Below are 13,118 nucleotides of genomic sequence, written 5' to 3'. Positions count from 1 at the left end.
GCTACCAAAAGGTCCTGTTCTTGTGGCTACCTACGTGCGTCAAGGTAGGACAAGCCTTTTTTTTCTGATAGTGATGGTAGGGTAAGCCTTGGAGTGTTGTTCGTGACTAAACATTTAACTCATGCCATTTTCAGAACTTCCGAACCATCTTTGGCTACACAGAAATACATAACTGGTGTTTTTCCATAAGCAACCTAGGATATATTCTTTCAGGGACAACTTTCAACCACAATATGTCGGTCATCAACCACAGAGTAACATATGGTCATATTTGTGAAAATAATTCAGCAAGCGCATTCGCCGACATATGCAGAGGGTGCCATGTTCATGTGCAAACCAAAATATATGCAGACACCTACGATTTCTCAAAATCTACGTTGTATTGTTTCTATTATTCTTATTACATACTTACGTGCAAGAATGTAGGAACACTGCACTACATTTGGTCATTGGGCAAAACAAAATAGCGTTTTTGCGGTTAATTTAGACATACTTTTAAATAGCACTGAGTGGTTGGTGAAGCATGCCGTCGGCCAACATCAATCGCCCCTGACTCGAACCAGATCCGCTCATTCCTCTCTACAACGAATAGCCGGAACACCTGGACAAATGTTTCTGTAAAATAAATATACTCTACATGTTATATCTAAGAGAGAGATAACTGAAAATCTAATCCATTGAACCAGGAAAAAAAACTACTAATATTCATACTCCATACAGAAAAGAACAGCTAATACCAATAAGTTCCATAAAAAATACCAATAAGTAGCAGCATACAAAAGCCAAAATCGAAGTGCACAAAGTTACCTTGTAAAGTTTACAAAAGAGCAAAGTTGCTACAGATTAGCTAGGATGTCTTTCATCTCATTCACAGATGTCACCGTTTCGTTGGGATATATTTTGGCAATCAGTTTGAGGAAGGTTGTGTATTTATCGAGAAACTCCTTCTGCAACCAAGGGATCACCGAGCAAAGATTAGCAACATATTACTCGTAGTTAATCGGAATGAACTACTCATGATTTCCTAGCTAAACTTCACTACCAACAGTGACCAAATGCACCAGGTCATATGGAACTAACGTGTATCAATATGGAATTGGCACTGATCAACACTTTCATTATTTCAGTCAAGCAATCTATCCAAAGGAACCATGTTTCTCCTACTTTGCAAATTTCAGTGGAGGAGAGATTCCCTGATCATCTTTTAGTTTAAAATTTAAGAAGATGGAATACCTTGCATTTTTCCCATAGAGAAGGTAGCAACTCTTCCGCAGTTATATTTTTCTGTAGTTTCCTATACATTGCAGTGATTGTTTTGTCCAGCTGTCATAAAATTAAAAGGAATATGAACAAAAGAATATATTTGAAATGATTTCAGATAATTAAGAGGGAATAGAAGAAAACCAATTCTACTCTTTACATACACCAGTTAGGCTGGACTTCATCATCTTGCGGAAATCTACCTTCGACATTCCAACTTGGAAGGCTATCTGTACAATCATGTCATAAGAGAGATCCATGGAAAAAATTATATTAGCAAAAGGATCATTGTGCACTACACCTTGAGTATGTAAACATTTTTAAGCATTATAAATATTCAGGTGAGGGAATGTATGTGTATGTCTCGGAAGCAAACACATGTTAGCAACATTTTGCACATAAGATATTTTAGATATAACAACTTGGTACGTGAATCTAGAAAAATAAAATGCTTCACTTGGAAAGCATCAATAATTAATATTTTATGTTCCTATTTATATTAAAAACATAATTAAATTTCATGTTACTATTGGTGGCGACATATAACTATTTTGGTTTTCTGGCCAGAATAGATAACTGATCAAGACATGCACAGAACAATATTAGCAATGTCGAATTAGGTCCAGAGAAAATGCAGCTTGGAAATTATGATAAATAAATGATATTAAATTCAAACTGAAGTGAAGGGCCAAATGGCACTACTTACCTCCTCAGGACTCATGTTGTACATCAGTTCCTCGATTTTCCGAGCAAATTGGAATAATTTTTCGAAGTGCTGAAAGAAACAAATATGCAAAAAAATGAAAAAAATTTGGAATGTGGTAGTATAAATGCCTCAGTGTATTACATAGCCAAAGGTATTATGGGACCAAAAGAAGTTGCAAACAACTTACAATATATATGACAAGATTAATATGGCGCGAGCAAGCTTGTTCATAAGCTTCACTGGCTTGATGATAATATTTGGCTAGTGTTGGCACAACATTCGCTAAATCATATAGACTGTATATCAGATCAAATATGACAAGTTAATCAGTTGTTGAGACCACCATGTATTGGATAATCATGAGTAGATATCAAGCATCCCAATAAAAGCGTAAACTCTTGAGAAATGTTGTACGTTGAAGGCGCACCAATTAAGGAAAAAAAAGGGGAGAAGAACCTGTGCTGGAAAGCTGCATAATTCTCCAAGAGTACAATATCAACATATTTGGGCTCCACTTGAGCAATCTTCTCCAGAGTCACAAACATAATGGTCACCTATTTCAGAAACATCAACATATTACGTAAACCAGGAACATGGTTGATAGCGTAACTGCAGCCCTGACTAGTAGAATATTGGCGTATGTTGAAAAGATGCAACATTGATTATCATCTAACAGAGTTTGTACATGGATAAATTTTCTTTTTGGTCGTTAAGAAATACATGCTCCGCATTGCAGTAAGGACTTACAATTTTCGTATATGCCTGATCAACTAGATCCCTGGATCCAGTGATATACTGCTCCATTCGTGCTGCAAGTTGAGAAAACCTATATAAAAGGAAACAATGAAACTACATGGATATCATAGGCTTAAGCTATGCATCATGTTGAGCAAGCCAGTGGTCCTGGATTCTACAAGTATTATGAAACAAATAACAATGTACCTGGGAATATATGGCACAACTCCAACTTGTTTTACATTACGCTCATACTTTTCGATCTGGAAACAGGCATCATCAACGAACTGTGCTGCCCAAGAAAATTGAAACAGTAAAGAACAAAGTAGAGGCTCCAAAGTGGGAGCACAACAGATCTCTGCCTAGAGATAGAGTCAAAGTGTCAGACCCTGCTAAACAAAATGGTTATTCTTGTCTCCAAGTCATCAAGCAGCACCGAAACATATCCTGCAACCTCTGCCTTCTGACCAGCAATATAACGATCTGTTATGCCGTGCATTGGTATACAACTCAGTGGATCTAGCTTGAATGCCCAGTCAACTATAGCATAGAAGTCCTCCTGAAAGTATGGCATGTAAAACATGTGAAGCCTGCACGCTTGGAATAGCTCAACTTTCAGCTTTATGTTCCTCATTTTTTTTGTAAAAACCATGTCGCCAATGTTTACAAGAGAAAAGGACAAGAAAATCAACCTGAATACCATCTAGCATCTCCTGTACGCATTCGTTTAGCACTCCCAAATCGGCTGAACTGTTGTTACCTGGAAAATTATTTTAGTAAGATGATAGTTTTATATCATGCAAAAAGCAAGAACAATTTTATCATCGTGAAAACATTGTTGAACTTGAGTGTCGGTGATTCATTAACTTGGTTTGGCACTACTCCCAGAGGATCCAGAAGTTTTCGGAGTACTATCTTCATCACTATCTGAACCATCCGATGTAGGAACTTCGAAGCACATAAAATGTGCCAAGAACAAGCTCTACATCATAGACATCCATGATGAAAAATATTACATGTGAATTCTAATAATATGACAGGACTTACTTTGAAATTTCACATAAAATGCCTAGAAATAGAGACACCTCGTCGACAAGAAGAGGAATAAAGGCAGTAATCATTTTGGAGTACGCTTCTGCAGGACTATCTGCAATACCAGCTGGCTGATTTACACCTGCAGGACCTTCAAACGATGGTGTGCTGCTCTTTGACGCTTTTGAACTATTTCGGAGCTCATTAGAATATTCACGGGTCTACAAAAAGAATACACATGTCATGTCCATTTTTTAAATTTTCTCGGTAAGGTACCCAGAAAAAGAACTAAGATTGCACTTTGCATTTACAGAAGAAGCTTGCTTTTCTGGAGCTTAACTGCCCATAGGCTATTTGCTACTGAGATGTGTGAGTGGTCACCGAGTTAGTCGATTGTTCTTTCAGCATTGTTAGCATTGCTAATGAAGTTACAGAAACTTTGAGGCTCAGTATTTTTGGTAGAACATAGAGAAAGGATGCACTGCAGGCATTTGCAGGCAGTCCCGTACCCATGGACACGGATTCTCGCGGCATGTTGCACCAATCTTACATTCTTAAGAAGTTGGTCCCCACTACTAGCAATTCTCTCAACATGCACAATGTCCACATCAGCATGGTGCCACATCAGCGTTCAGTTTACAAAACCAACCAATCAGTCTGATTCCGGTCTACCATGTCACTGCTAATAATCTCCCGTGATTTTTCCCATCTCCACGGACCCTTCTTCTCCTGTACGCTTCACTTTGTCTTCCCCATTATTAGTTTGATACCCTTCCTCTTCATCTTCTCCGATGTCCACTCAAGTACTAAAAGGATTGATGAATTTGCTCCATCCTCTACATATTCTCCAAGCAAGAGTAGCAGATGGATTCGTTATAGTAGCTCTGCTCGCCTTCAAGCAGTGGTACATGGAGCAGCCCCTACCATCGTCTCCGCGGCAACTGCTGGCTGCAACCATCCCCCCTCGATTGAAATCTCAACCTATCATCCCCGGTGAGCCACCCCCTTCTTCTTCTCCACCTTTTCTATTGCATCTGTCTCCACCCTTCCCAGGTTTCTCCCTCGGCAAGTCAACGTGTTGTCTCTATCTTCTCTATGGGGTCTGTCTCCACCCCGAGCATAATTTCTGATTCACAGGTTTCTTCCTTGATAGGATGAATTTGCTGCCTCGGTCGCCCACTCACGGTACCACGCATGATTGATGGGATGATTCTCGAGGCCTATCCATCGCAGAAGTCTGGTTTCAATTCGCCTACTGTATCAGGTTTCGTCCAAATCCCCCTCTTCGCAATACTCCTATATGTTGTCTAGCTGCTTTACCGCCACACTATCTAGCAGTTAATTGAGCTGCCGATTTTTTTTCTCAGTCAATGTTCTGGGTATATCTAATTGACAATTATGCTCTGCATTCTGACACTGTCTTTTTGGATTGTGACTCGTATTCTGTTTTGGCACAGTCAGGAAAAAAAGTGCATGGTTTAAACCATATTTATCTTCATTGCAGGTTATCCAAAAGATTGCAGGTTTAAACCATGATGAGATATTGCAGGTTATCCAAAAGACATGGCAGTGCAATAGGGGATCCGACACATGGCTCACAATAGGTAATCCCAGGTTATTATGATATTTTTTTTCATTAACATTAATGTTTCAGCTGATGTGAATAAAATTTTCACGGTCGCACAAATTTTAATTTTTTGCGGGTAAGACGATCACACAATTTGCATCCAAAAACTATTGCATCAAGTCTAATTCATGTATCTGACAAAAAGTAGTACAGTAGCATGTACCTTTAATAAAAATTACACTTAACCAACTAATAACTTCTGACTGATCCAGTTGTCATCTTTGCATGTGTAAAAGTACACATATTTGTCTCATCACAATTTTTACAATTGCATAACAATGTGTCAACTACTTTGATAAATATTGTCGTCAAAACATGCTATTTTCCTTTGACTGCAGATTTTTCAAGATGACATATTTATGGTTTCCTCATGGTATTTGCATGTGACTTTGCTCAATAGCTAAGTTCAAATATTTTTAGTCATTTCATATTTTTGTTGTTCCGGGTAGTTGACAAGTGAAGACCTTCTTTACTATATAGCCATTCATAGTAATTAGAATGGACCCTGAAAAGAACGATGATTCTGAAATAGGGTAGGGAATTTGTTTGCACGCACAACGGAAAAGTTAATTGTATGGACAATTTCAGAAGCTTTCGCAATGTACCCCTATTGCATGCTTTCTTCTCCTTGCTAATCAAACGGCAGAACTGCAGCGTTGACCCAACCAGGCATCATCAAATGCAAGCAACGCCGCAAAATCGAGGGACGCTCGCGAAGATGGGTCGCCCAGAAGCCTTATAGGTTTAAATATTGTCTCTTGAAGTAGTTTGGCATAATAATGTACTGTGATAATGTTCATATTTTTCCTATCTACTGCTAAGAAAAATCACAACAAGTTCCCGCAGCAACGCGCGGGGTATCTTCTAGTTGAAGAAGTAATCAAAATGTTATTGCTGACATACGTGCTATAGGGGAAGCAGTGTCCTGCACCCTCTGGGGTGGGCTGAATGTCGAACCCTCCATGCACCGATGGTCATGAGTTGATCATTTTTTTAGGATGAGTGTGTTGCTCATCGTACTCCATCCCTTTCGCTTTGTTAGGCAGGAGCAGCAAAACGCTATAACCAAGGAGGAGCACGTGTTCTAGCCCCGATTAACCCCTGTAACCCCTCGTACTCCATCCCTTTCTGTTAATGTACGTAGCATGCATGGCTAATTGAAAACGAGTCAAGTGTTGCATGCATTAATTGGCTAAGTTAAGGTCTTGCAGACGTGGTTAAGGGCCCCAAGTGCCAAGCAGCGTGTGGCGTGCCCAGAACGAGTCTCGATGGAAAAGTCTTGATTGTTACTTGATAACACCTCTCAGAAGATCAACAGTCAAATTTATTTATCAAAATGGCTAAACAGAGTTGTTATTTTTGCATGGTCATAGCAACCAAATCAACGCATCGGTGTCTTGAAATATAATCACGTAACAACTTGAGAAAGTACAGAAAGAACCTTACCTCCCGTCGAATTAGCAAGTTCAGAGAATGGCAGTAAGCTTTCCGTAAAGGAATCATACAACTTTTGTCCAGACTCTACAAAAATGTAGTATAAAGTGAGCATGAAGTAAACTAATTATTCCTTATTTGCAGAAGGATTATAATATCACACCAAGATAACATGCAAGTAACCTTGATGAACTGTAGAAGACGAGCATAGGTCCTGCATTTGTACCTCATGTCAGCATGGTCAGGCCTCTGCAGTTGCCCTTTCTGCAAGTGTCTATAAAATTTTCATACAAGTCCTCTTTTGATCCAAAATTTAAACTCATGGCAATTATTGGATGTGGTTTTACCTGAGTGAAGTTGTCTTTATCATTTAGCATAGAATCAATCAAACCTGGAAAGTAATTCCTTAAAAATTCTGATGCTCGCCGAACGAATGTGCACTTTAGAAGTACAAATTCTGCACGTTTTTCTCTAACCTGTATGAATTTCAACAGAAAATGCACATTGGCTGAGAAATATTAGTTTTGGTAATCTTTAAAACTGGAGACATTGCACCTTGTCAATTATGTATAACTCAAAAACCATGGATCGGTAAACCCTCAGCTACTTTTCATGTTGATAGGATGTACAATCGCTACTGGAGATTCATGGCAAAGTTAACTAAGAAAAGGGCAGACCGGTGCACGTAGCTCCCGCTTGTGCAGGGTCCGGGGAAGGGTCCGACCACTTTGGGTCTATAGTACACAGCCTTTCCCTACATTTCTGCAAGAGGCTGTTTCCCTAGATTCATGGCAAAGTTAACTAACAAGTTAAGAAAGGTATTTGACTTGTAAAGGAACTGAATACCAGACTCAACAGGCCTAGTTTCCGAACACTGTATCTACTCTGATAAGGAAAAAATATATACAGCGCAGCTTTTGAAGCGGTTCTAAAATGTTCGCGTAGTTTTCTTTGCAGTAAATATCATTTCAGGAACCTTCCATTTCAAAGAGGTCAGCTTGTTTGCTGTAAGTTTCTCCTAGTCTCTGCTAGATGTATTTCATGTGCTCCAGATCAGTGGGAGGTTACCAGACAGTGGACTTATTTCATATGACAATTTTCGGTTTAATCTGAATAATAATGAAATATAACTATAAAAGAAAAACCTGACAAGATAATCATCAAGACAGAAAATTATGACACAAGGAAAAGAGAAACATACAGCACGCAGTTTTGCATAGCATGGATCCAGATTGGACGCTTCTAGGTTCTTTATAGCATTGGTTAACCATTCACAGGCTTCTATATTCTTGACCATATTTCCCTCATCGAATGAGCCTCCAGTCAATGACACCTCATACTACAACATGATTAATCACATGAATATTGTAATCACCAAACTGTAGATGGATATAGTGCAAGAGTAACAAGCTTATTCAGTGCCCACCTCAGGTGGAATCTGCAAGAGTACAAGCAATCTGTCTAGCTCCTCGCCTAATGCCACATTACTTACAGATTGCATTTCCAACTTGTTATTACGCCATTCTATCTGGAAAATCGAACAAAGGAAATAGTGAAGCTTATACTCAAGTTGATGAAAGAAATATTCAAATCATTCACTTCAACTTGTTGAAGTGTATATGTGGATTGTCTAGCCCTTTCCATCAGTTTGGATTTTTGGTTGTGTTGGCTGGTGCTTGAAGCTTAACATGGTATCGGAGCTAAGGTCTTGAGTTCAAGTCTTGGCTTTCGCAATTTATCTAAAAATTGTTGCTGCCCCCCTTTCTGTCCACGTATAGACCTCTTGAGCCATACCTCTAATCACATGTGAGAGGGGGTGTTGAAGTGTATATGTAGATTGCCTAGCCTAGTCCTTTCCGTCACTTCGTACTTTTGGTTGTGTTGGCTAGTGCATAAAGCTTAACACAACTCACTCTCAAACAACAATTGGATATTATAATCCAGTCTAATTATCTTCAGTAGCTTTGCTGCTAAATATGACTTCAAAATTCTAGTGCCAAATATATATGTGAAAAGAAAACCACATTATTGTTTTTCAAGAGTAATATCAAGGAACCACAACTATTGGGATGAAGGTTTGAGAGCCCACTCAACTCGCCGGTTCAGCTCAGTTAACAAGGAATCTAACCCATGGAGCCTACCGGCTACCGGTCAGTGCATACGTGGGGAGAAGAGTGAGCTGATTCTGCCTTGTCACGCGCTGAGTCAGACAAGGTCGAACAGCTGGGTCAGATTGGAACTGGTCCGGTAGTCGGTGGTGGCCACCCAGTGCAGGTGTGCAGCACATAAATGACAAGCCCGACACCTTAGTCAGCCAAGTTGATGAAGAAGACCACGGCCACAACCCACAAGCTCGAGTGCGAGAGGCACCCTTGCCTCTGCCGCAGCCGCTGCATCAGCAAGCGGAGGAGCCAATTATGGGAAAAGTGGTTGCGCCAGGAGCAACAGCGGCCTCTCATCGGTGGGTGGTCAGCATGTCCTCCATTAGGAGCGACGAACATGACCTAGTGATACGTCAGAATCATGTTGTCCTTCACGAGCACCATCGACGGCTCGTTGGGCTCGTCCTTGAATAACTCCAACCCCGCACCGGTGAGCCCGTCCTCCCAAGAGCCTTCTTTTCACCATGTTGCACTGGATGGTGGGCCCCGCAGGTCAGATTCCCTGTCAACTGAGCTGAACCGGGCATTTTGGGTGGGTTTTATCTGTTAGCCCAATAGTTTTGGTTTTCTGAAACCTTCGTCCCAATGGTTGTGGTTCCTTGATATTTACTTTTTTAAGGCAAAAAAGAAACTCTATCATATAGGTAATTAGGTACTGACGGTTAAAATTCATGCTACTATAGGTGAGTATGATAAACAAAGCTGTGAACATGCAGATCTGTGAATATAATTAAATTTTAGCTTATGGTAATTATGAAATTAAATGGACTATTAGAGGTAAGAAAAATTACAGATTGTATATCCTCCCTCATATGCCTGAGCTTGATATTGAAAATGCCAAGCCACTCATCCATATCTTCAACACATATGGTAGCTACTTCTAAGCCCTGCAATACCTGTAGAACCCAAACTTGAAGTTGTAAGGCATCAAATTTCTCTGATTCGTAATATGTGTAACAATGCATAAAAAATAGTTTAGAACTAAGACTTGCAAATGTGGCTTCTAACAATAATCATATGGAAATGATTGGTAAAATAAATAAAATAGTTAATCCTTGGATGTAAAAAATTTAATCTATTCTCCTGAAAGAAGTTTAAACCGAAGGGTGAAAAACAGTATGAGCACTTGTTATGTTTCCCAGGTTAATTTTCTGAGCACACTTATCTGGCGATATATGTAATGCTAAAATAGGCAATTACTGTATGCATCATTGCCATGTCAAATAACCTGCTGTGAACAATCTTTTGAAGCAAATCAGGATGAGCTTTATCTACTAATGAGATGATGGAAAAATAGCATTACTACTTTTAGGAGGTGTGTATACGGCTAACTAATTTGGTCCTCCAAGGAAGGATAAGCTGAAAGTAGATGCGAAATTAAAAATAACTAAAATTTTGGTAGGAACCTCATGATAATGGGAGACATAGCAAAATGTGCAAGTTCATATCAATACGAGGTTAAACTAGCCAAAACTCAGATGCTGAATTTTTGCTATTCATGCAACGTCAATTCAGCATCTGAGTTTTTTTTTGTACCACAAAAAAAACTCAGATGCTGAATTGACGTTGCATGAACAGCAATGCTCCAATTGGGATGCAGATGATGAGAGTGCATTTACAGAATAGCGGAAAATGCTCACATACCTCTTCCACAACAGATTCTGTTTCCATAAGGGCATAAACATTTGCAGATTCGAGAGCTACAAGTTCACGCTTCATCCTTTCTGAAAACGCCTCTGCTTCGCCAATGGCCATGACATAGCTGCGCCGATAAAATGTTGGCATCAGTATCATAGTTTTCATGCAACATAGAAGTTTGTTGTGCGCTGTAGATGTCCAAGCATGGCGCTACCAGTTCGGCAACTTACGTGCCAAGGAGAGCCTCAATGTCCTCTTCCTCTGCTTGCGAAACCAGGTCATTTTCTACAGCAACTTGCGAGTCAGGCTCTAGCACAGTTGAGTCAAAGAGGCCATCTTTCGAGGCCACCTGCGTGGCCTTTGTTGTAGTGTTCTCCTGCGTTGCAGTTTAATATTGTAACTCGTGTTATACAATATCATACAGGAAGCTCCAAGTCTGAAACGTTAGGTGCTCGATAGAGTTGAACGGGCAAAACAGTCATGGTACCGGTTAATATACAAGACTGTGTTGATCTATTTGCCCTGAACATGAGGACCATGGATGATGTGTCTTAGGTAACTTCAAACATATGTGCAGTCTAAAGCAGGCTAGACTAGTCCAACACTTAATTATTCATGATAAAACACAGTATAATTTTTTTTTTCAAAATTCAAAATGTAGCACACGAAAAGTTGTGTGAAAAAGAAGCACTGGAAAAAGGTCAACGGGCTTCGACCGGGTGAATATGACCTCTGTATGACTCCCAAAGTCTGCAAGATGCGACTCAATCAGTCGTTCCATTGCTTTCATCTCCTGGGCATTTCGCCGAACAGCTTGAAGGCAGTGGCAACAGGGAAGGCACCAGGCTCCCATGGCTCACACAGCCTTGGTTGGCGGCGGCTAGGGGAAGCCCAGCAGGCCAGCACGCGACGAGCGGAACTCCGCTCTGCCCTGGCGCCGTTGCCATGGCCGCGTTGGATAGCGAAAATGAGCTCGACTGCAGCGGGAGCTCGGATGCGTGAGCCTGCTCTTTGGGGTGTTTAGGACTTGTTTGGACTCCAGATCTTGGACACGAAAGCAGCAAATGCTCTCTCTCTCTCTCTCTCTCTCTCTCTCTCTCTCTCTCTCTCTCTAGGAAATCAGGTCGTCAGCAAAACTTAGCACGACTAACTGAATTTATTGTCATCCCGCAAAAAAAAAACTGAGTTTATTTATTTCTCTCATTGAAATACTAGTACAAGTCAAGGCCATCATACAGAAGCTCAACAAAAACGTGGTCAATTGGTTCTACATGCTAGTGGACTTGTGAGTCGAGTAAGAAATTGATCATCTCCATGCAGCATACCTTGGCCCAGATAGCCATCTCGACGATGTCCATGCCAACCACTTTGGGGATGCCACCCAGCAGCTCTTTGCACAGGTTGAGAACGCACATCAGCAGACGGTTCCTGCAAGACTTAGACACGAATGACTGGATGGAAAACTAGAGAGAATGGTGAACATATACACGAACTGGCCGACGCGTCACCTGTCGTCCTTGTTGCGCATCGTCCACTGAGGAGGGGAAACACTCTGGCTCCTCAGGTTATCAAACCCCTGCATACGCACAGTTTTTTAGTGAAAGCAAGAGGTCGACAGATAGATAGGTAGGGAGCAAGTAATTAATCGTGAGGAATGATGATGACGCGTACCAAGATGAAGGTGCATCCGCTGGGATCATTCGAGGCGACCTCCACCTTGTGGAGATGCTTGATCTTGTACACCTTCGCCGGCTGATGAGTGATGATCGATCAACGGGGGGTCATGTCAGAAATCGGTCGGACATTCCTGCAGCTCGGTAAATCGAACCAATTGATTGATTGATTGATTAGGCTGGTCATAGTGGGGAGTAACTTAGACTAGTAACATACATATGTTACTAGTCTATGTTACTACCTTCATAGTGGGTAGTGTCATAGGTGTGGTAACATAGTTGCCTTCATTTATTACTTTATAGACTCATTATGCATTGGAAACCGCTATGTGATGGTAACATATTATGTTACTCTATTTGCCTCTCTCCTCATTAACTACTTGCCACATCATCATTTTTGCTTATGTGGCATCTATGTTACTATCTATGTTACTCCCACTATGACCAGCCTTAGGTTGTTGTGAGAAATCACCTCGAGGATTCCGCCATTGGAGTACTTGAGGACTCGCAGGAACGCCTTGGTCTTCTGCCCTTTCGGCTTGGCTGCCACAGGGGAATCAAACAAGATGCATATGATTGTCTGAGATGGAGATGAAAGAGAGAAGGATGGATGGGCGGACGGAGGTGCTGACTGGTGACGGCGAGGACGCGGGGCTTGGCCATGTTGCTGTGGCGGGAGGCGAGCTTGCCGGCCTTCCCGGCCCAGGTGCCGCCGCTGCTGCGGCCCTTGGCCACGCGCATGCACATCACCACCTTCTCGGGGGCCTTCTCCTTGCTCAGGATGCCCGCCTCGCACGCGCGCTTCAGCTCCATGTCGTCCGCGCTCGAACGCGCCATGGCCGACGGCGGGG

General features: G+C 41.3%; 1 protein-coding gene across 5 annotated transcripts; it reads right to left on the bottom strand.

Moving 5' to 3' along the window:
* Positions 1 to 236: 236 nt before the first annotated feature.
* Positions 237 to 13,118, bottom strand: LOC119295143 (exocyst complex component SEC3A-like). 5 transcript variants are annotated; one of them, XM_037573476.1, is made up of 26 exons: positions 12,900 to 13,118; positions 12,740 to 12,810; positions 12,266 to 12,346; positions 12,103 to 12,170; positions 11,920 to 12,022; positions 10,825 to 10,970; positions 10,601 to 10,718; positions 9,748 to 9,852; positions 8,221 to 8,322; positions 7,996 to 8,133; positions 7,142 to 7,270; positions 6,978 to 7,058; positions 6,807 to 6,881; positions 3,787 to 3,954; positions 3,569 to 3,683; positions 3,394 to 3,461; positions 3,090 to 3,260; positions 2,909 to 2,988; positions 2,714 to 2,792; positions 2,423 to 2,520; positions 2,154 to 2,262; positions 1,967 to 2,035; positions 1,425 to 1,490; positions 1,234 to 1,323; positions 808 to 947; positions 237 to 615 (listed from the first exon to the last, which is right to left on the bottom strand). In XM_037573476.1, the coding sequence occupies exons 1-25, from the start codon at positions 13,102 to 13,104 to the stop codon at positions 837 to 839; spliced, it is 2,646 nt and encodes an 881-aa protein (XP_037429373.1). In that variant the 5' UTR covers positions 13,105 to 13,118; the 3' UTR covers positions 237 to 615; positions 808 to 836. The 5 variants fall into 5 exon arrangements, with proteins under 5 accessions (XP_037429373.1, XP_037429374.1, XP_037429375.1 ...); XM_037573477.1 differs by having other exon boundaries at positions 237 to 601; positions 12,900 to 13,104; XM_037573478.1 differs by having other exon boundaries at positions 2,909 to 2,964; positions 12,900 to 13,104.

Source organism: Triticum dicoccoides, chromosome 4B, assembly GCF_002162155.2.
Source record: "Triticum dicoccoides isolate Atlit2015 ecotype Zavitan chromosome 4B, WEW_v2.0, whole genome shotgun sequence".
Classification (NCBI taxonomy): Eukaryota; Viridiplantae; Streptophyta; class Magnoliopsida; order Poales; family Poaceae; genus Triticum; species Triticum dicoccoides.
This window is presented reverse-complemented; position numbering and strand designations above follow the sequence as displayed.

What these genes read in the sequence shown, in the direction of transcription:
- LOC119295143 (XM_037573476.1), bottom strand. Translation starts at nt 13,104, where the DNA reads ATGGCGCGTTCGAGCGCGGACGACATGGAGCTGAAGCGCGCGTGCGAG. An exon ending in ATGCGCAACAAGGACGACAG is followed by an intron (nt 12,023 to 12,102) that starts GTGACGCGTCGG and finishes TAAGTCTTGCAG; the next exon opens with GAACCGTCTGCTGATGTGCG. An exon ending in TCTTGCAGATTCCACCTGAG is followed by an intron (nt 8,134 to 8,220) that starts GTGGGCACTGAA and finishes ATCATGTTGTAG; the next exon opens with TATGAGGTGTCATTGACTGG.